Genomic DNA, 24030 nt, shown 5'->3' with positions numbered 1-24030 from the left:
TTTTGCCTCCCTGCTGTAACCAGTCTCTGGCATGGAGAGGAGCTCAGTAAAATGAGTATATCTGAGGGTTTGAAGAACCCTGCAATGCTGGACTTGGTAAAAATGGACCCAACCTTCAGGCACCCCACATTCAGCCAGGAACCCCCACTGGCTATACCCCAAACACCACTCTGCTTTCCTGCCTCTGGACCTTTTCTCGTACTAATTTGCCGTGTCCTAGAGATGGGAAGGTCCTGGGCAGGTTTGGAAAGAAGCTAGCTGAATAGTTAGGTTTTCAGTTAATGAGAAATGGGGAGTTATTGATGGTTTTTGAGCAGAAGACACTGGTATGGATTCAAGGTAGAGCCTGATTTAGACCTTCATAGACCCTAAGAATGCAGATGGTGGCTCTCCCAAACCCCCATCTGTATACTTCAAAGTGAAAACAGTACCAAACAGTAAAACACAAAAGATCAGATACATTGACAATGAAAAAGTTTGATTCTACATCTTCTGAATGTAAAATTCTAAGTGCAAAAAGAGAACCCTTTTCTAGGTCTTTCTCTGCTTCTCCTTATCACCCAAGACTGAAATGGACCTCTTTCTTTACTTTAGATCATGCTCCCAGAAATGTATAGAATTTTATAAGTTTCGAACACAGAGATCTAAGAAAATAAAGTGGTCATTGTCCAACTATACGTTTCCTTCACATAAAAGTAGATAATGGTGTAGCATAATTATTTCAGAACAAATCCTCTCACTTTTGCTGCAGCCTCACAGAATGCACTGAGAGTAACCTTAAAATACATCTCGTGTGTCTTTCTTGAAGCTCTTAAAAGCAACACTGGTGAAGTTTTAAGGAAATCTTGATTTTGTATATTTACTACATTAGATTAGAGCCTTCCTAAGTCTTTTGGACAATAATGAAAATAGTTTGCAAGTCACACAATCGTATTCCAGCATTTAGTTTCAGCATAAAGGGGGAGCTAGTCAGCACTGGGCATCTATATGACCAATCAAATCCTTCATTTTGCCTAACTCTGCTTTAAAAGCAAAAGGGTGTTGTTTCTCAAGGATCTTTCATCCCTAAGCTTTTTTTTAACAGTGAAATTAAATATGAAAAGGAGATAGCTTAAGGTTTCATTGATAGGAAATTAAAATCAAAACTAAACCCACAGTCTATCTTTAAAAGAGAGAAACACCCCTTTAACACAAAGGTCTGTATCTTGTTGACCACCAAGCTGTGATGTAATACAACAATTTCTATGTAGCCTGTTTCAAATCCTATGTTAAAGAGAAGTGGTTTCATTATCTTTCAGGCTTTAACATCCCAGGATAAATTGGCTGTTCCTCTATTATTCATCCGCTGTTGTTAGAAATTAAGTCTTTGTTACTGACAGTGGTAAAACTTAGTGGAGTAGATCAATAGAATTATTTCTACAATAATAGAAGGTAGGAAGATAATGATGAGCCATGTCTTTTTTTTTTTTAAATTCTGCCTTTCATTAGCAGTTCATGCTCTAGGAAAGGCTTTCTGAGTTGCTGAATAAAAGACAACTCCTAAGGTTCAACAGCTTCATGTACCAGAGAAATTTTCCGTTTTCCGTAGCCCTGAAACCTCTCTAAAACCTAGCAAAAAAATAAGAAAGAAAGAAAAAGAAAAACATATTCTGTGCACAGTCCACTCTCAGAACCAGAGGAAAGCCTTCATAATTAACACACTTATGAATCCATTACAGGTCAGTGCTAAACCCTGCATTACTACATTGAAGGCTATCAATAGCCATAAGATCAGAGCAGAAAGAAGAAAGGACACACTGAACAAGATGCTTCGGCAACAAGAAAGACAGCTGTGCTTTCAGAAGACTGACTGTTCAGACTGGTTTCACACTTTGGCCCCATGTGGTTTCTTTGGAAACTACTTGTCAGGAAATGTTATGATCTGTTAAAAAAAAAAAAGTGTAAAAATATTTCTTATCTACCTCACAAGGATGTTGAAAAGATTAAAATTAGACAGTTGTGAAAGTGTTTCTAATTCTCCTAGGAAAGCCTGAAGAAATGCTTTGTGGATAAACTTGTTCCTTGGAACTTTAAAATAGTCATAATGATCCCATCTCACAGGCTTCTCCCATTAAAAGCCCAGGATTCTGCTGACCAATCAATCAGTAACCTTGCCTCTAAATAGCTCTTTAAAAATCATTCCACTTGGGGGCTTCCCTGGTGGCACAGTGGTTAAGAATCTGCCTGCCAATGCAAGGGACACAGGTTCAAGCCCTGGCCCAGGAAGATCCCACATGCCGCAGAGCAACCAAGCCCATGCACCACAACTACTCAGCCTGTGCTCAAGAGCCTGCAAGCCCCAACTACTGAGCCCACGTGCCACAACTACTGAAGCCTGCACGCCTAGAGCCCGTGCTCCACAACAAGAGAAGCCACTGCAATGAGAAGCCTGCGCACTGCAACGAAGAGCCTCTGCTCACCGCAACTAGAGGAAGCCCTCGCACAGCAACGAAGACCCAACGCAGCCAAAAATAAAAAACAAATTAATTAATTTTTTTAAAAAAATCATTCCACTTGAAGCCCAAAAGTATTTAATATGTGACTGACAAAAAGAAAAAAAGAATTGCACCAACCCCTCCAAACCCTTCCTGCATTAGTCAGAAGAGAAATTCCAGCAGCCCTGCCTTGTCTCAGAGTGGAAAGACTCCCATTACTCCCTCCCTTCCTTTTCTCTAAACACATTTTCCTTTGTCTACTTCCAAGTATAAAAACTAGCAAATGTATTGCTCACTGTTTACACACCCTCTTCTCATCTGTCCATATCAGCATATACTATTCTTTCACTTAAGCTCTAATGGATAAAGGCATGACCACCCTCAGCAGATGTATCTTCAATACTTCCATGCTCTGCACACCAAGCCCCTAGGCAGCAAACATTTGCAACTCCAGAAGAGACCTGATATATGTGGATTTCCCAAACATTTCCACCTTTTACTCCACAACCCTCCCCAGCTCTGATTCTATGTAATCAAAACCAGCTCTCAACTGAGACCAGCAACTCATTCACATAAGGTGTAAATCAATAATGTCTGCTTAAGGACCTACACCTTCCTAAATATTTTTACTTTGGTTGCCTCTCCTTTTGACTATAATACACCTTCCCTACCCATCCTTCATGTATATTAACTCCCACAACCTATCACCAGTGAACACAGCAGAGAGGAAATCTCACTACTGTTAAAAATCACTATATATAATAAGAGATGGTCCCACATGGGTGTGATGCACATAAGAACAGTTTAGAGGAGGGGGGAAAAGACCTTAAATTAAAGAAATGAAATACTAAGAGTAGAGTTTCAGGTGAAATTTGAGGTCAATAAACTCAGGGAACAGGGGGATCCCCCAAAGTCACTTGACTTGGGTGCTACCTATTCTATCTACAGGCTAACCTAACCCTGGTCACTAGACTGCATGGTTCCAAGCACTGAGAACTGGGTGGTGGAGCATATGGCTTCTCAGGCACCTGGCATGGTTATTATATAGCATTCAGTTGTAGACAACAGATGCTACTTGCAATGTAAGCAGAAAAGTATTTATTTCCAAGTATTATGTGGCTTCCTAAATCATGGAAAAGTAGAGGAATGGGTACTAACTGAGCTACCGAGAACAATGCCCAACTGCCTCTGCCATTTTTGGAAAAGCATCTGCCATTACTATCAGATGCAGCGAAACCAGGAAGTGGCTGATGTAGAACCATGATGCCTCTGCCATCATCTACTTAACTCAGTTTAAGTTTCCACACTTAACTCAGTTTCAAATCCAAGGTTCATGCAAATACACAAGTCCAAAGGAATCTTAACCACATATGGAACCCTAGCTGTAAGACAGTCTAGGAAATGTAGGTTCGCCCCTCCACTCCCACACTCGTGCTGCACGGCTTGCAGGATCTTAGTTCTCTGACCAGGGATTGGCCCCGGGCCCCGGCAGTGAAAGCGCCGAATCCTAACAACTGGACAGCCAGGGAATTCCCGAGGAAATGTAGTTTTTAACTTTCCAGACTCTACATCACAGAAAAGCACATTATAAGGACATTAGAATAAATTTTGACCATTTCACGGAATCTGTCACTGGCAAAGCCCATTAACAATTCCCAGGAAATAAAAATAGAATATGGGTAATAAAATAAAGTCTAACCTTTTTTTTTTTTTCCCCTTTGTGCTTAGTCTAGTTTCACTTGCTCATAGCGTACTGTGCGCAGAAGCCTTGCACCCGGAACTTCACACCCCAGTTCATAGCGTGAAACGTCTGCGCCCAACACCTCAGCTGGGCAGGCTGCACACTCCACCTCAGCCCAAGATGGCGGCAGCCTGTGTGCAGAGACACTGCACCCGGCACTGGAGAGCTCCGCCCCCTCCCTCCCCGCTGCTGCTGCGCGGAAGCCTATAAAGCAGCCCCCACCACGACCTGTGGGGAGAGCTTGTGCTCTAGAGCAGCGGTCCCCAACCTTTTTGGCACCAGGGCCTGGTTTCGTGGAAGACAGTTTTTCCACAGACGGGGGAGGGGGGATAGTTCAGGCGGTAACGCTAGCGATGGGGGAGCGGCAGATGAAGATTCGCTTGCTCGCCCGCTGCTCACCTCCTGCTGTGCGGCCCGGTTCCTAACAGGCCTCGCCCGGTACCGGTCCTCGGCCTGGGGGTTGGGGACCCCTGCTCCAGAGTACAGGTTCGAATCTTTCCATTCTTTGATCAGAGAATAAAGCTTTCCTTTGCTTCAGAACAGAACTCAGTCTCATTCTATTGGCTCCAATGACAGCAGGAAGAAGGACCCATGCTGGGGCCTGACTCAAAAGGGCTGTTAACAAATCTACTACATTGTATTCCTGACTAGTGAAGTTCCAATTAAACTGAAGACCAATCTTGAAGTATTAAAATATATTTAACTATTTTCTGTGAAACGGTTTTTCAAGTGCTTTCCACTTTTCCCAGCCTCAAAAAAAAAAAGACTAAATGCAATTTATTTTTTGTCAACGACTCCAAATCATAACCATAAACATTAATTACTGTGCTGCAAAGAGCACACACACATACACACAAACATATTCATAACAAAATAAAGAGGAATACTCATGATAATTACAGTCCTTGTTTCTGTTAACTGTTCACATGGTCATAGCTGGTATCTATAACTACCTTCTTCCACTACCCAATCTGTATTCCCTTTACCTTCAGCAAGCACCTCAGCTGGTTGTGGTTCTTTACCTGCTGGGGTGACCCAAACCCTCATTCCTGAAGAGTCTGGGCCATTACTAGCCCTGCCTGGATGGGGTTGTTGTCATTTTCCATTGACCTTAATCACAGGGTATGGTAATCATGCCCTAAGGGATTTCCTGTACTTCAGACATACTCTTCCTTACCTCCATTGTGAAGCAGTCCGATTTCCCCATCTTAGGACCAATCACCCCAGGCAACACCAAAATTCCCTCCTTTGTCTTGTTGATTCAGAGGCATGAGGGGCCCAAAGTGAGCAGGCAGCAGTCTTTACTCCCAGTTCAATGGAATCACTGTTGTATCTGCAGGTGGAAGCATTACCTCACTCTGGAACTAAGACCTCCCGGCTAGCAGAGCATAAGGTTGTGGGACCAGGAAGCAAATATTTTCCTCAGGGGTCGCTAGGGGGTAATAATAAGTGGTGCCACTTCCATTTCCACCTCTTGATTCCTGGACCTGTTACTAACCTTTTAAGTCAGGCCCCAACAAGGGGTCCTCCTGCCGGATGTCACTTGGGCCAGTAGAAGGAGACAGAGCTCAGTTCGAAGTAAAGGAAAGCTTTAGTCTTTGATCAAAGAACAGAGCAGCAGGATCTCCTGCTCTGGAGTCCACGCTCTCTGGACAGACTGTGGGCGGGGCAGCTTTATAGGGTTCGTGTCAGTGTCAGTGTCAGCCTCAGCCATCAGCTGGCGGGCGGTACAGCTGCGCTGCTCATGGTTCCAAATTGCAGTGCCAGGCGCAGCGTCTCTGCCCCCAGCCTGCTGCCGCCATCTTGAATTGAGGTGTTTTGCACAGCGCCCCAGAAGTTGGGGTGTCAGGCACAGCGGTTCTGTGCTGGGAACTCTGATCCAACCTGTCAGCTCCAAGGCCTCTGCACACGACACCCTATAGGTGACTGAAACTAGACTTAGTACAAAAGAAGAGGTTAGACCCTATCACCTAGATTCCATCTTATTTTTTCCGGGGACCCGAGTGAGCTTTGCCGGTGACAAACCCTTGAATGCTGGCTATCAGAGAAACAGCACCATACACTGGATGCTGATTCAGAGCATACACAGCCTTCTGGAGAACATAGCAGAGTCTTCAAAAGGCCTTTTCATCGTTCCATCAAACCAGCTGCTTCAGGGTGGTGGGGAGCGTGGTAAGAACAATGAGTTCCACGAGCATGGACCCATTATCATACTTCTTTTGCTGTGAAGTGAGTTCCTTGATCAGAAGCAATGCTGTGTGGAACACCAAGACAGGGGATAAAACATTCTGTAAGTCCACAGATGGTAGTTCGGGCAGAAGCATTGTGTGCAAATCCATTGCACACAATTGAAGGCAAATCCATGTGTCCAGAGTAAGTGCTTATTCCAGTAAAAGCAAAACATGACCCTTCCATGATGGAAGTGGTCCAGTGTAATCAACTTGCCACCAGGTGGCTGGCTAATCACCCCAGGCAGTGGTGCTACATCAGGGACTCAGTGTTGGTCTCTGCTGCTGGCAGTTTAGGCTCTCAGCAGTGGCCACAGTCAGGTTGGCCTTGGTGAGTGGAAGTTCATGTTGCTGAGCCCATGTATAACCTTCCTCCCTGCCACCAGGGCCACTTTGTTCATGAGCCTTTGGGCAATGACAGGGGTGGCTGGGGAAAGAGGTTGATTGATATCACAGAACAGGTCATCCTATCAACTCGATTATTAAAATCCTCCTCTGTTGAGGTCACATAGGACACAAATATATTCATGTTTTTTCCCATTCAGAGAGTTCTGTCCACATACCTCCTCCCCAAATATCCTTGTCCAATTTTCCAGTCATGTTGCTTCTAAGTCCCTGACCATCCAGCCGAACCATTGGCTACAGCTCATGAATTAGTATATAATCACATCTGGCTATTTCTCCTTCCAAGCAAAGTACACCACTAGGTGCACTGCCCGAAGTTGTGTCCACTGGGAGGATTTCACTTCACCACTGTCCTTCAGGGCTGTCCCAGGAAGGGGCTGTAGTGCTGCAACTGTCACTTTTTGGATGGTGCCTACATATATTGTGCAGAACCATCTGTAAACCAGGCCTGAGTCTTCTCTTCCACTGATCATAGAAAATTCCCTCTGAGTTCACAGATGCAGCCTGGGAGAGAGAAGGCAGTGTTGCAGGAGTGGGGACCACAGGCACTTGGGCCACTTCTTCAGGTAACTTACTTGTGTCTTCGGGGCCTGCTGGGATCCAACCACATACATACAACTCCCATTTGATGATGGAGTGCTGCTGTGTATGCTCAGATTTATGGCTTGGTGGGTCAGATAACACCCAGTTTACGTTGGGCAGCTCAGGTCACATGGTAGTTCAGTGGCTCACAGTCATTTGTTCATTTTATACTAAGGCCTGGTAGCAGGTCAAGAGCTGTTTCTCAAAAGAGGAGTAGTTATCTGCAGAGGATGGCAGAACTTCGCTCCAAAATCCTAAGGGCTTGTGCTGTGATTCACCTATAGGGTCTGCCAAAGGCTCCAAACAGCATCCCTATCAGCCACTGCCACTTCAAGTGTCAATGGATCTGCTGGATCGTATGACCCACGTGACAGAGCAGCTTGCATGGCAGCCTGGACCTGCGGCAGAGCCTTCTCTTACTCTGGGCTCCACTCAAAACTAACAGCTTTTTGAATCACTTGGTAAATGGGCCAGAGCAACACACACAGATGAGAAATATATTGCCTCCAAAATCCAAGACACCCATTAGGCATTGTACCTCTAATTTTTTATAAGAAAGGCCAGGTGCAACACTTACCCTTCACTTAGAAGAGATATCTTGACATGCCTCACACTACTGGACCCCTAGAAATTTCACTAAGGTCGAAGGCCCCTGAATTTTTGTCAGACTTATCTCACTCTCTGACATGTAAATGTCTTACCAGTAAATCTAGAGTAGTTGCTACTTCTTGATCACCAGGTCCAATCAGCATAATGTCATCAATGTAGTGAACCAGTGTGATATCTTGTGGAAGGGAAAGGCAGTCATGATCCCTGCAAACTAAATGATGACAGAGGATTGATATCAACTATGCCTCTGAGGTAGGACAGTGAAGGTGTATTACTGGCCTTACCAGATGAAAGTAAACTGCTTCTAGTAGACCTTATAGACAGAGATGGAGAAAAGGCATTTGTCAGTTCAATAGTTGTATACCAAGTGACAGGGAATGTGCTAGTTTTCTCAAGCAATGAAACCACATCTGGTACAGCATCTACAATTGGTGTCACCATCTGGTTAAGCCTACGGTAATTCACTGTCATTCTCCAAGATCCATCTGTCTTTTGCACAGGCCAAACAGGCAAGTTGCATGGGAATGTGGTGAGAACCACCACCTCTGCCTCTTTCAAGTCCTTGATGGTGGCACTAATCTCTGCAATCCCTCCAGGAATGTGGTATTGCTTTTGGTTTACTAGTTTCCTAGGTACAGTCAATTCTAGTGGCTTCCACTTGACCTTTCCCACCATAATAGCTCTCACTCCACATAACAGCAAACCAACATGGGGATTCTGCCAGCTGCTGAGTACATCTGTTCCAATTATGCATTCCAGAACCGGGGGGATAATCACAGGATGGGTTTGGGGACCTACTGGGCCCACTGTGAGACAGGCCTGAGCTAATACTCCATCGATCACCTCCATGAGCCCCTGCTCTGACTGGTCATTCACATGATTATGGAGAAGGGAGATTACGTCTCTCTTTTTGCTTTCTTGCCCCTCCATTCAGTTTATTCTCCACACAGCAACCTGAGTAATACCAGCTCATGTCATTCCTTTGTTCTCAAGTCTCTGATAGCTTCCCATTGATCTTAGTACAAAATCCAAAATCTTTACCACGGCTCCAAACCTGCAAACTGAGGCATTCTGCAAACTGGAATCTCAGGAAGGCCAGTGGTGTCATTTTAAGGCCTGGGAGTCAGTGGTGTAAATTCCAGTCTCAGTCTGAAGCCTAAGAACCAGGAGCACAGAGGACAGAAGAAGACTGGTGTCCCAGCTGGAGCAGCCAGGCAGGGAGAAAGCAGTTCCTGCCTTCTTCTACCTTTTTGTTCTACTCAGGCCCTCAGTGGATTGGATGAAGCCCACCCATACTGGGGAGGGCAATCTACTTTACTGAGTCTACGGATTCAAATGCTAATCTCATAAACATACCCAGAAATAATGTTGAACTAGTTATCTGTACATCCCATGATCTGGTCAAGTTGACACATAAAACTACCTTTGGAGGGATGCAAAATGAGAGGGGCATGAGAGAGCCTTCTAGGGTATTGTAAATATTCTATATCTTGATCTGGGTGATAGTTACCTGTGTGTAGTTTGTAAGTTATACAAGTATGACTTGTACATGTCAGTGTATATAAGTTGTACCTCAGCAAGGAAGGAAGGACGGACAATAGGAGTTCATGTGCTTCAGAGCCAGGCAGAACCAAGTTCAAATTCTGACCATCTGCTAACTGTGTGACCTTGGGCGTGTTATTTAACCTCTGAATTGCAATTTCCCTGGATATAAAATGGGAATTTTAATATCTCAGGCTTTTGAAGATATTTTAAAGAGATAGTACATGTAAAAAGCACCTAACCCATAGTAGGTCCTCAGTACATGTTAGTTTCTTTCTCTCCCCACTATTACTTTGTCTTCTAAACTTCTTGTTTCCTGGTTGTTCTTCCTCATTCATCTTGGTATCACACTCCGATTAAGAAAGCCATTCTCAATGTTGCAGTATAGACCTTGACATCAAATGCTTTACTTCTTTGATTCTAATTTTCCATGTACTTCTCTCTGACCACAGTGTCCTATCTCTCTGGTTCCCTTACTTCTTTCCTCCTAAGGATCATGGTTTTACCTCCTTGGCCATCCAACCCAGTCCCAGGGGGCTTACTTTAGCCATTCTGAGCAGCACCCTGGATGGTTTGGCCTCCCGTCCCCCTGCTGCACCCATTCTGCAGTCCCCAGCCCTGAACTGGTCTAGTTACCATCTTCCACGCTACTTGCTGAGGCTGCCGGAGAACATCTCACCAAATCTCTTGGAGCCACCCCTTCCAGCCACCGCCCCCTTTCTCTACTCCCTTTTGTTGCAAAAACTCCTTAAAGGAGTTGTCTTATACTCAATATTCCCACATCCTCTCTTCCCACTCTCTCTTGATCCTTCTCCAGTCAGACTCTCTCCCTCACCACTTTAGAGAAACTACTTTTCTCAGGCCACCAGTGATTTCCACTTTGCCAAATCCAATGGTCAGTTCCCAGGTCTTGCTTTATTCCACTTCTCAGCAGCATTCAACACAGGTGATCACTCCATCCTTCCTGACAAACTCTTCATTTCACTTCTGAGACACCATATTCTCCAGGTTTTGCTTCCGCCTTACTGGAAGTTCCTTTGCTATCTCCTCTTCATCTTCCCACCCTCTCAATGCTGACTGACTGCAGAGCTCAGCCCTCAGGTATTTCTTTTCTTTTTTTATAGTCACTCCCAAAATATCTCATCAACTCCCATAACTTTAAATATGCTAATAGCTCCCCAATTTTTTTTTTTAGACTATTTGAGTCTTCCTTTATTTCAGGGAAATTTTACATTTGTTTTTTAGGTTTTCTATTTTAGAGACTTCAGTTATTTTTTTTAAACATTTTATTGGAGTATAATTGCTTTACAATGGTGTGTTAGTTTCTGCTGTATAACAGAGTGAATCAGCTATATGCACACATATATCCCCATATCCCCTCCCTCTTGAGTCTCCCTCCCACCCTCCCTATCCCACCCCTCTAGGTGGTCACAAAGCACGGAGTTGATCTCCCTGTGTTATGCGGCTGCTTCCCACTAATAGCTCCCAAATTTATACCTCCATCCTGGTCCTGTCCCTGAACTCCAGACAAATATATCGAGCTGCGTACTCAACATCTCCACTTGGGTACTTAATAGATGTCTCAAATTTAACATACCCCAAACTTCTGATTATTTCTACCTCCCACCCTCCAACTAAACCTTCTTCTCCCTCAGTGTTCTCCATCTTGAAACACAGCAGCTTCATTCATCCAGATGTTCAGACCAAAAACCTTGGAGTCAGCTTTATCTCCTCTTTTATTTTCACATCCCACCTCAGATCCATTAGTGAATCCTGTTGTCTACCTTCAAAATATTCAGGGTCCTGCCACTCCTTACCACCTGCACTACCCTAGTCCAGCCCACTCTCCTCTTTGCCCTGGACCCCTGCAATGGCCTCCTTGGTACTGTCTCCCTTTTTGCTTCCTCGCCCCTCCATTCAGTTTATTCTCCATCCAGGAACCAGGGGAACACCAGATCATGTGATTCCTTTGCTGTCAACTCTCTGATGATTTCCCATTGCCCTTAGTACAAAATCCAAGATCCTTACCACAGCTGCAAATCTGACCCGCGTCTGCACGGCTGAGCCAATCTGCTCCCACTCTCCTTCTCGCTCAGAGCACCCCACCCCACTCCACTGTGTGTGCTGCTCCGTACACTACCAAGCACACTCCACTCACTTCTCAGGATCTTTGCACCTGCTGTTCCTTCTGCCTGGGATGTTCTTCCCCCACATATTCACATGGATCCTAATTCCCTCACTTTATTCAGGCTTCTGTTCAAGTGCCACCTGCTCAGAGAAGCCTAACCAAACCACTCTAGATAAAATAGCAGGCTTTGAGCCTCCCAATTGTTTTTTTGTTTTTTTTTTTCTCCCAATTGTTTTTAAACAAGTTTTTTTTCATAGCGCTTAAGACCTCTGAACACGAGTATATGTACTTATGTACTCTACCTCCCCTAATTGAATGTAAGCTCCATGAAGACAAGACCTTTGTCCAGTAGAATAATACCAGTGAGATACACAGGCTTGAATGGGGGCACAGATATCATGGCTTTGCTCCTAAAAAAATTTTCTTCATCCTAGTCCTTCTAGCTGGTTAGGTAATTCAGCCACCTGAGAATCCAGGCCATGAATGTATTCTCTGTGATATTTTTTTTTTTTAATAAATTTTATTTATTTATTTATTTTGGCTGCGTTAGATCTTCGTTGCTGTGTGCGGGCTTTTTCTAGTTGGGGCGAGCAGGAGCTACTCTTCGTTGTGGTGCGCGGGCTTCTCATTGCAGTGGCTTCTCTTGTTGCGGAGCACGGGCTCTAGGCACATGGGCTTCAGTAGCTGTGGCACGTGGGATCAGTAGTGTGGCAGGGATCGTAGTTGTGGCACACGGGCCCTAGAGCACAGGCTCAGTAGTTGTGGTGCACGGGCTTAGTTGCTCCGCAGCGTGTGGGATCTTCATGGACCAGGGCTCGAACCTGTGTCCCCTGCATTGGCAGGCAGATTCTTAACTACTGCGCCACCAGGGAAGTCCTCTGTGATATTCTCAAACTGTGAGATTTTAGTAATAGATAGATTTTCACAATTTTTAAGGAAAATCAGTCAGAAAGCCAACAGGAAAGACAATTTTTTTCAAATTTAAGCTGGACTAATCTGTCCATTGATGTCACATCGATAGTTTACTCACCAAGTCATTTAACAAATGTTTACCAAGGAACATACCTGGCATTTGGAGCTGGGTATAAACTGTTAAACAAATCAGATATGTTCCTGCCCAGATGGAGCTTATAGTTTAGTGCAAGGCAAACTACAGCCTTTAGGTCAAATCTGGCCCTCTGCTTGTTTTTGTAAATAAAGTTTTATTGGAACACAGCTATGACCATTGTTTACACATTATCAGACTGCTCCCAGGCTATGGTAGCAGAGTTGAGGAGGTAAGTTGCAACATAGACTACATGGCCAGCAAAGCCTAAAATATTTACCATTGGACCCTTTACAGAAGCAATTTGCTGCCCCTGGTCTAAATGGATTGCTGAAATCTGTTTTTTTTATCCCAGGGATCCACTCATTTTTTATAAGCAGACTTAGACAAAAGTTTTTGGTTGAAAGGAGAGGATCTACTTAATGGGCTCAAGGAGAAAAGGGGATTATGGTAAAATATTTCCCCATAGACTCTACAGACAGGAAATGAAATACAGATATTACTCCTACAGTCATACAAATTGGCCATAATTCAATTTTACTAATTAAAAGCCAAAATATGCACTACTAAGAACACCACTGGTTACAATAGGATCCTGACCAGGGACTGATAATGTATTCAGGAAGTAGGGTAACACCAATGTTAGAACACAAGAGATTTATTTGAGTAGTTTAGACTTTGTCTATCCTAACAAAGGGTGATAACAACTATAAAGGAGATAAGGATATAAGGATTTATAAAATGTCCCTGTTTAGGAAAAGAAAGGACAAGATTTTTAAGTAAAAGATAGAATTCAGCAAATGCTGGATTTGCTCCATGATATTAAGATTTTACTCTTATAGCTATAATATGTATCCTCAATTGCTCCAGGAAAAAATAACTTATTTGTGGGGGAATCTTAAACTCTCCAGCTCCCATCCCCTTTCTCTTCTTAACACAATAATTTCTGAAAAGCAATTTTTAAAAACATGAGGTTTCTGAGGAATGCAGAATTGACTCTCCAGGCAGACAGCATGAGGAGTGGAACTGGGTCAGGACCTGGGTCATTCTTGATGCTTCCCCCGAAGTACATCCCCTTGGGCTTTCTTCTCTCCGTTTTCTGCTTTTCTCTGCCTTCTCTCTCTTGCCTTGCTTCCTCTACATAAACCTGAACAGCCTGCACTGTTGCCCCAAGTCTACATGCCTCCAGAGCCTGCCATTACCAGGAAACAGTTTTAGAATCCTTTGGTACAAATTCTTAAGAATCTGACTAGCTTAACCCAACTTACTTTTAGCAGAGCCTGCTAAAACCTTGACTTTTACATTGTTCACAAAGTCAAAAGACTACATCCCCAGCTTCATTTGAATCTAGTGTAGGCTTATGCAATAAGACATAGGCAAAAGTATTGTGTGAGTCTTCTGGAAAGTTTCATTGGGGGTGGATTAATGATGCAATGGCTGGAGCTCCAACTGCCATCTTGGAACCATACCCTTGAGATAGCAGAACATGAGCAGGAAGAGCCTGGATCACTGATGAAGTCCCCACACAAGCCCAGAACTGCCTAAATCCAGGCTTCTACCAAGTAAGAGAGAAATGCATGCCCATCTTATTTAAGCAGCTACGTGGGGGAGTTTCTGTTACCTATAACTGAACCTGAACCTAATTGAAAGCTTCCTCTTATCCAATAACTATAACCAGAGAGGCAGGGTACCGGGGATACTGCCCAAATAGTGAACTCCCAAGTTTGAGCAGATTTCCCAGAAAAGGGGTCCTGGGTAGAGCATGCAAACCATTTGGAGTATTCACTACAATAGCTGAGTTCTATTGCCAGACCACTTGGATTTGTATGGAAGAGAAATACTAGGATGCATGAAAAATTTGGGGGTGGACCGATATCTCAGAACATGCATCAGAGTAAAAACTGTAATTCAAGGGAAATTTAGGCTCTGAGTGGTGGAATTATAGGTAACACGACTGCAGGCCAGGTCTGCAGGTGCCCTAACCAGATGCAAGTCAATTGTTCTGCTAATAATTGAAGAAACATTGGTTACATTTTTTCAGGCATCTGGTTAACTCATTCCCTTTAGCCACTTAGGGCTGTGATTTATAGGCAGCAAAGTCACTTAGGATAATAAAGCCCCCAGGCCTGGTGGCAAACTGCAGAGATTTTTCAAGAAGAAAGAGACCACTTAAACATCTCCCTCAGCTTTTCCTCAGTGAATGATACCCAGAGGAAATAGGTTTCAAATGTGTTTCCATCATTCACACCCTCAGGAAGAAAGATGAGAGAAATCAAGAAAAAAATACTCTAAGTGCTACATTCATTTCAAATATCTGACAAGTTATGAGAGCCCTGGAACAGGTTTCCCAGAACTACAACTCCCAGAGGACACAGGTCCCACCATCATTGTCTTCCTTTTCTCTAAAAGCTCTTAATGGATTGAGGAAAAAAAGAGTTCAAATATCGATTGGGTTGAATGCATGTATTTAATAAAAGGAAGAATCTATATCATTTTTTAAAATAGCCTTTCTTCTGTACAGCCGTGTCCTAGTCGGCTATGGCCTTTCTGTTTAACTTTTTCTTCCTAAGCAAATAAAATCCTAAAAGTCTACATAACCTCTGTCTGCTGAAGAAGAGGTTCAGCAAAGCTGCTGTGTCCCACTGGGTCATGGCTGCAGCAGGTCCTAGCTCAGCCACAAACGTCAGACACTTGAAAGCAGGGATTTAAGAAGGAAATCGGTTGTTCTCCATGTTAAGAAAAAGTTTTTAAATGATCTGTAATAGAAAATGGGGGCCCATTCTCGGGCTTTAGCATAGTGATCTAAGACTTCAGCTTACAAAAACAGGAAATCTTTGTGGAAACAAACAAACAACAACAACCAAAAAAAGACCAGCCAAATGAGAAAAGCAATGACTATTTATTCAGAGCTTGCTATAGTAAGGGAGTTCAGCCACCGTAACTACAAGGCAGGCAGGAGAGTGGGAAAGCTTTATAGTGACAAAAGAGAAGACTTCGGGTGTGCCCTGAACGGATGCTCTTGGCGTGGGGAAGCTGTCGGCAGGCTATTAAGAAGTGGGGCATCCTGTGTGATTGGTCAGGGGTGCATATTTGGCTTTCTCTGGTTGGTCCTAAGTTGGAAACGGGACAGAAATTGGGGAAGCTGGAAGTTATTAATCAAGTACTGGCCATTTGGAGCCAGTTGTTCCAGAAATGATTGTTTAACTTTCTGGATTGTTCCTAGAGATAGCAGTTTAGCTTCTTACAAATCTGACCTATAGCAGACTGGCTCCCTCGCCGGTTATTGTAAAGAAAGAGGGTAGATTCCCAGGCAGGTTGCTGCAGACCATGGATCAGAATTCTTTTATATATAGTCTGGCCATTGCCCATTTGTATATTCAGCCTCCCATCTTTCAGACAGGCAGCTGTCTCTGGGCAGCTGACCTACAGTCAACAATGTGGTTCCCAGCATTTCTAGAGAGCCACTCTGAGAGACAGCTAATTCCTACCTACCACCTTGCCCAGGAGTGCCTAAAAACACACCTGCATATGTGAGAACAGCCCTCTTAGCTCAATGCCCCAAGATGGTGAAGGGAGGCGAGTGGTTATAGTAGTGGCAGAGCCCTGTGAGTAGAGGAGTGAAACAGTGCTCATAACCTTCAGTCCCAGCTATTGGATAGAACTCTGTGGGTTATGAGTAAATACTGTTGCCGGGGCCCCACCCAACCCCCAACAAATGCTAATTTATTAGAGCAGGGCTGGGAATGATTAGTTTTTCAAAATTCCCCGGTGACTTTAATGTGCAACCCATGTTGGCAGGTACTGATCAAAATGAATAAACCTTTAAGAGAAGGAGCAAATATTTATCAATTAGTAAAAATGAAATCAGGGCATGCCCCCATGACCACTTTCCCAAGAAACCTCTAATCTTTCAGTTTTGTATAAAATGCAGAGTTAAATTAAACTAGAGTAATTGCTTAGACCATTGCAAATAGGCAATAGTCATAGAGTATGAACCTACCTACAGGAAATGAAAATGCTGCAGGACCTAAACTGGGAATAAGGAACAACTGAGTACACTTAAAACTGCTGTAACAACGACTGAAATACACCTATTCTGAAAATTTTCATTTTTAACCATTAAAAAATGTATTCCCCCTCTTCAAAATGCCATTTTTCACCACATATTATTTCTCACAGGTCATATGTAGTGAGTGCATGTGTGAGTGTGTGGATGGATGTGTGTATTTTCAATCTATCTGAGCTTGTACATTTCTCAAATACTTTAAACAGAATTCAAAACAATTGCATTTGGGGCATATAAACTCCAAAACCTCAAAAGAATCACCCACATACCCCACACATGGTATCCAATTTTTATTTCTAGCCATTTCTAAATTTTCCAATGTACCAATTTATCTGAATTTGATACAACACCACCCCCTGGTGGAAATCCATAGAAAAGAATCCACACGATTTAACTTGGGAACTTTAATACTGCAAGGGGTGATTAAGGTCCTTTAGTACACTGGCATGCACGCTCGCTCTTTCCATCTTTCTCTCTCCCAGCACAACATTCTCTACAAACAAAATCATATGCAATAGGGACAGCGGGAGGGAGACGCAAGAGGGAAGAGATATGGGGATACATGTATATGTATAGCTGATTCACTTTGTTATAAAGCAGAAACTAACACACCATTGTAAAGCAATTATACTCCAATAAAGATGTTAAAAAAACATCATATGCAAAAGCTCAATGAACAAAACAGCAAGAATGGAGCTGTGCTGGGGGCTTTCTCTTTCCCATTCTCTTTGCCAGTTCCACATCTCTCCCCAGGATGTCTAAAATAAAACTTATCATCACTAAACATAAGCCATATCCCCCCAAAATTAAAATTAAAATTACACCTATTTCTTTTTTTTTGACCCTCATGTATATATTTTCATTCACCTTTTCAATGATAGCTGTAATTTTTTTTTTTTTTTTTTTTTTTTTTGGCCACACCACAAGGCATGGGGGATCTTAGTTCCCCAACCAGGGATTGAACCTGTGCCCCCTGCAGTGGAAGCGTGGAGTCTTAACCACTGAACCACCAGGGAAGTCCCGATAACTATAACATAAACACGATACACATTACATCTTATTAAGGCCTACTATTTAGGCGTATATTTAAATTAGAAATATTCAAACTTAGAAATTCTCCAGTGTTAGAAAATGTCAAATAAAACAGACTATTCTCATAAAAAAATAATTACATATATTTCTCCCAAGCTTCCTTACCTCAATGAATAGCATCTCCTTTACCATTCACTCAGCCAAAAACCCTCCTAAGTATTCACAATACACATGAACAGATTAAAGACCAAGTCAAGAATCCAGATTAGATTTATTAATTCAGCAATTCCCAAACTCATTTTATCATGAGATACATTTCCACTCCTCCCCAGTACCTTTTAACAACTTGCAGAAAACTCTTTGTTTATATTTTATTCAGAGTGATTGTTCCATTTTAATTAGCAAATTAGCCCTTTGGCTGCACATACTATTCAATCTTCAAAAATGCTCAGGCAAAGTCAAGCATCCAACAAACCAGCTCTCAGTCATTTGTGGTAGTGGAAAGGACGCCCCTCAGGTGATTGACCCCAGACCGCAATTGAGTTGATGCTACATCTGTAGGCAACATCATGCCTATGTTCTACCATCAGTACCAGCTGAGAGGAAGTAGAGGTTGCCACTAGCACTAGCAGGAATCACGCTTTGTCTTCCACTGAATGGAATAAGCCGGAATTGTATATCACTGTGTAATTTTAAAGGATTATAGTGTTCACTTCACTGCAACCTATGAGCATCATGGGCAGCTCTGCAACTGACAGTGAGTTAAGTGTTTTCCATACATTATCTCCTCCTCTGGATTTATGAGCCAAAAAAAAATCCCTGCAACCATGTGAATTGGCATAGATCCTTGGACACGAGATCTAAAAGAAATCTTACTTTATAGCAAGTATTTTTTTAACAAAAATAGAGCTTTATGCCCTATGTCATTAGCACTAGACTTAAGTCTAGTACTAAGTTAGATTAGTACTAATCTTAAGTCTACTGATACATATTGCATCGTTTCTAATTTTGAAAGCAAAGCCATGTCCAATTAAACTTTCATTCAATGGAAAAGTTATTTGAATCTCTTCTGGTACTTAAATTATATTTTGATTAATAGTTTCTGGGGCCATTTGCTGTCATTTCAATGCCTACAGCTTTGATTTGGGAGCACGGGTCCTGAGGGCTTGGGCACACTCGCTCACCAGCCTGGCGGCCTCCAGAGCAGTGCCCCAGTGCATGGCTATGCCCCCACTACCGTGGCCGTAGTGATGGACCACAGGCAGCCTCCGGCTGCCCTGGGCTAAGAGTTCTTTCTCCAGCCGCACACCTGGCCTGGAGGGCCTCAAGCCCACCTTCTCCCTTATGTCACAGGCTCCACGGAGAGAGGGCTCGAGGGCACAGCATCGGGAAAGAATCCCTTTGCTAATTTCTGCATCTGGGGACAGATTCCAGTCTCCTTTTTGCCTAGTTCCACCCAGGGTTACATTGGATATACCAGGGTAAATGTATGTCAGCCCACTCCCATCTCGGATAAAATGCTTCACCCAGGGAGCCTGCACTTTGAGCACTTGACCCCTCACTGGGAAAATCTTCGGGTCTCCTGCAAGCTGCCTGCTTCCAAGGCCTGAACAGTTGACCACAATGTCGAAGGATGGGTGAAGCTCCCAGAGGTCTTCTATTCGTCGGGTGAGTATCAGGCCCCCACTTCCTTTTAGCCTGGGGAGAGCGAGAGACCATGAAGTGAGCCATCGCAGTTTCCTGCTCAACCCCTTACAGAAGTGATGGACAGGAACTCGGAAACAAAACTGAGGAGACCGTCGAATGAGCAAATACCTCCAGAGCTTCCAGGGCCCAAGCAGGCCAAATTCTAGCTGACTGCCTCACATCCTTGGAAACCAGGGATTCCTAAAGTTGAACCTAACTAAATAAATACCTATTTCAAAAACTCAAAGCAAACTACCTGCTTCATCCTTTTTATGTTTAATGGAGTTCCTATATCATTCTAGATGCTAAATAAATACCAGGTTAACCTGGTCTTTAAAAAACCCCAAGCACTTTTGTTCATGCCATTTATTTAGCACTTAAATTTACTGCCTTGGATGTTCTGTCTCATATTGTTAATTAACTCTTGCATGTTCCTGTGTACTACTCTGTTCTCCCTAACCAGATGGTTGGGACAGGGCTCACATGCACTCCTCCTACCACAGGGATGCTAGCATAAGAGGAACACAAAATATTTGCAGCTGATGGACTCAATAACAGTTGTGGTTGCTAATGATTTTTTGGACCAAGAACATCAAGAATGAAAAGAAATGGTTTATCCAAGTGCTGTAATCTTATTTTTTAATAGTAGCAAAATACGCATAACACAAAATTCACCATTTTGACCATTTTTAAGTGTACAGTTCAATGGCATTAAGTTTAATACATTCACATTGTTGTGCAACCACCATCATCATCCAACTCCAGAACTTTTTCACCTTGCAAAATGAAACTATGTACCTATTAAACAATAACTCCAGGTCCCATCATCTTATTCATAGGTCACTTGTAGAACATAGGAGACGTAATATGAGAAAAAGACTATTGGCAGCTCTCTAAACCAGGGTGCAGGTTGAATGCCTGTGTGCAAGGTACTGCTTAGAGGCAAAGTGCCCTTCCTCAAGACTGACAAAGGAGTTGGGAGACAGAGTGTAAATACTTGGCAGAATGAAGTAAGTTCCAAATGAGAGGTGATGTAGAATCGGAAAGCATGGGTTTAGGTTCCAGTTGCCTCACATTAGCTTAGCTTTGAGGTCTTGGCCAACTCACCTCTCGTCTCTGACCCTCAGTTTCCTCATCTGTGTTATGGGGATGACACCTCCCTTGCCTGCTTCAGAGATGGCTGTGAAGTTCAAGTTCAAGTGAAATAATAGGCATGGCAGTGCTTCACAAGACGTGAGCACAACAAATTCTAGGGGACTGATATCAATAAATTATAAATTTCTCAAGGGGAGAGACTACGTCTTATGCTTCTCACTACACCTATGACTCAGCTCAGTGCCCAATACCTAGTGGACTTGACATGAGTGTTGGCCAATACTGAAGAGAATATGAAATCCTGGTTTGGGTATGTGATGATTAACTCTATGTTTTGGCTTGACTAGGCCATGGGGTACCCAGATATTTAGCCAAACATTCTTCTGGGTGTTTCTGTGAGGGTATTTTTGGATGCAGTGAACACTTAAATTGGTAGACTGAGTAAAGTAGATTGCCCTCCTTCACGTGGTTCTCATCCAACTGGTTGAAGGCCTGAATAGAACAAAAAGGCTGACCTTCCTCCTGCCAGACTACCTTCAAACTGGGATATCAGCTTTTTCCTGTCTTCAGACTCAGACTAAAACATTGGCTCTTCTTGGGTCTGAAGTTTGCCAGCCTTCAGACTGGAATTACAGCCTTGGCTCTCCTAGGTCTCCAGCTTGCCAACTCACCCTGCAGATCCTAGGACATGTCAGCCTCCATAATTGTGTGAACCAATTCCTTATATTAAATCTCTTTATATATATATATATTTTTTTCTATTGGTTCTGTTTCTCTAGAGAACCCTAAAAGATACAGAGTGGCACCACATTGGCATCCTTGCTTCAAACCTGAAGCAGGGTACTTTATTAACAGCAATCAGAAAATTAACAATTTTTAGTCCATTTGTCTGAAGAAAAGGAGAAAAAAAAGAAAACTAACTGAAAATCTCGGCAAATAATGCTATGCATATAGATTCAGGGGGAAAATCCACTGTTTATTCCTAGTGACACTTAATGTAGCTATACTTAAAATATCTTATCATAGTTAGAATTTTTAAAATGCATTTTAGGTTTACAAAACAACTAAATCTCTCTCTCTCTCTCTCTGTCTCTCTCTCTGTCTCTCTCTCTCTCTCTCTCTCTCTCTCTCTCTCGCCATATAATTTTAACCTGATAATTTTAACCTCATCTGATGACCATACTGCTCACTCATTCTGCTGCAATGCATGTTCTAATAAAATAAACTGCATTCTATTTCCCACTTCTCAGAAGATCCACCTCTGCCTTGTCCACTGCACGAACTTATATTAATCGGTCTAAGCCCTGTTCAGTCACGGAGCAGCTTCTGTTCCCTTTGGGGAGGAGGTGTGGATGAGGCCTGGGGTTTCTATAGGCAGAGTGGTCCGGAGGGGAGCAGCCGTGCACCCTTAGTCAGTCCAGCAGGTGGGGTTCCCCTCTTCCACTGTCTTAGGGCAGCAATTGGAGCCCCAGTGGAAGCCCCCAAGGCCATTGCACCACAGCCAGCCTCCATCTATCCCCTACTAACCTTGTTGCCATCATCAGAAAAAATATGACTTCCCTGGTGGTGCAGTGGTTAAAAATCTGCCTGCCAATGCACGGAACATGGGTTCGAGCCCTGGTCCAGGAAGATCCCACATGCTGCGGAGCAGCTAAGCCCGTGCACCACAACTACTGAGCCTGTGCTCTAGGGCCCGCGAGCCACAACTACTGAGCCTGTGTGCCACAACTACTGAAGACTGTGTGCCTACAGCCCATGCTCTGCAGCAAGAGAAGCCACCGCAATGAGAAGCCCGCACACCACAACAAAGAGTAGCCCCCTCTCGCCGCAACTAGAGAAAGCCCAGGCGCAGCAACGAAGACCCAACACAGCCAAAAATAAATAAATGAATAAATTTATAAAAAAATAAATAAACACCATCATTTTCTACTTTCCTGGCTGGTGCCGTCCTGCCTCATCCTTGCATAACCAGGGAGAAAGTGGGCGTTCATATTAGACCTGTGTCTAAGGCCAACTTTTGCCCATGGCTCCTCTGGTTAAGGGCCAGGGGCCAATGCTGGGAGTAGGAGGAACTGTCTAGGGGCCTGGAAAAGGAAGGCTGTGCTCTGGCGGGCACAGGGTGTGTTGGGCATGGGGGAGCAGGGGTCTACTGTGCACAGGAAGGGACCTTTGCAAGTTGGACATTTGTTAGGCAGGGATGACCTGTCACATGCCTGATGTACAATCCATATTTCTGTCCAACTGCCAAGGGAGTAGTATAGGCACTGCTGTGAGTCAGGCCACATAGAAGAACAGAAACTATAGGAGACAAGAGTCTGGGACCCTGCAGGGAAAGTAACAGAGAGGACTCATTAGATGAGTGGGAAGGAAAGTGCAGGGAGAGAAGCTCAATGTGGTTAGTGCTGTGCTCAGTGCAGGGCCCTTATCAGGGCCACAGAATAAGGCGTGGCCTGCTGGAAAGAAGGCAATGCACCAACGTTACAAGGCCTCCGGCACCGAAACGGGGCACCCCGCTTTCTGAATGTCTCCCAAGGCAGGACCATCCTGCTCCAGCCGGGATGATTTATTTAGGTAGGATGCCTGGTGAAGAGACAGGCTCAGTTGACTTATTGCCTCTATGATTCATTTCCTGGAAGGGCAAGTACAAAGCAGCAGAATATAACTCCACTGGCCAAAGATATAAAACATGATCTGCATGGCTGATTAATCCTCAGGGGTTTTTGTTTATTTGTTTGTTCTGGGTATTACTGGATATACTTTTTTTTTGAGAAGGGGATGATTCCTTCTGTTCTTTGAAAAATGCTAACGATCTAATTTGTGGTTAAAAACTTTTTTTTTCTTTCCTGGAAACTAATATTATTTCAGAAGGATAGAGCTTAAATTGAAGGCATTGTTGTATGGCTTGCTGAGTGAAATGCCTTTTTTTGAGTCAGAACGCTGCAGGCTGAACACTCACATTGTGTAGAAGGGGCGTAGGAGGCAACATAACAGACCCTGGGTGTGAGGAACAAGCAGGGATTGTATGGCTCCCCAGCTGGGTCATCCCATGGTGGAAAGTGGGTGGCAGCCTACAGAGGGAGCCCCAGGGGTCCCACGCTCTCACCACCATGCTGCCTGGCCTCCCACCTGGGCTGAAGTCCTTGCCTTGAGAGGGTTGCCTTGGGCTTAAAGGAGTCCCAGCCCTACAAAGCCTTCCTCAGGAGTAAAGGGAACGGGTGACCCTCTTCCTCCTCCACATTGGCCTTCTGGTCAGGTGCCAGGGCCTGAGGGAAGGGGGGATGACCAATCTTACAGAGAGGAGGCCCCTGCATACTGTCTGTGCAGGCCCCTCATTGGGGGTTAAGAGGAAGCATGGGGCTTCCCTGGTGGCGCAGTGGTTGGGAGTCCGCCTGCCGAC

The 24030-nt window shown here is 43.9% G+C and overlaps 1 protein-coding gene and 1 long non-coding RNA gene across 4 annotated transcripts in view; one reads left to right on the top strand and one right to left on the bottom strand.

The window, feature by feature from the left end:
- LOC114486975 (uncharacterized) overlaps nt 1–4381 on the top strand; it is a 48043-nt gene extending 43662 nt beyond the window's left edge. Inside the window, exon 5 of the long non-coding RNA XR_003681492.1 lies at nt 4203–4381. This is a non-coding gene — a long non-coding RNA (uncharacterized lncRNA). The remainder of the gene's footprint in view (nt 1–4202) is intronic.
- A 13711-nt stretch (nt 4382–18092) lies between these two features.
- Nucleotides 18093–24030, bottom strand: part of DDO (D-aspartate oxidase) — a 29220-nt gene continuing 23282 nt past the window's right edge. For all 3 annotated transcript variants that reach the window (XM_028494547.2, XM_028494548.2, XM_007117959.4), the window contains one exon: nt 18093–19550. In XM_028494547.2, coding sequence (XP_028350348.1) covers nt 18983–19550 — 568 coding nt within the window. In that variant the 3' untranslated portion in view covers nt 18093–18982. The remainder of the gene's footprint in view (nt 19551–24030) is intronic.

The sequence above is a fragment of the Physeter macrocephalus genome, chromosome 10 (genome assembly GCF_002837175.3).
Source record: "Physeter macrocephalus isolate SW-GA chromosome 10, ASM283717v5, whole genome shotgun sequence".
Lineage (NCBI taxonomy): Eukaryota > Metazoa > Chordata > Mammalia > Artiodactyla > Physeteridae > Physeter > Physeter macrocephalus.
This window is presented reverse-complemented; position numbering and strand designations above follow the sequence as displayed.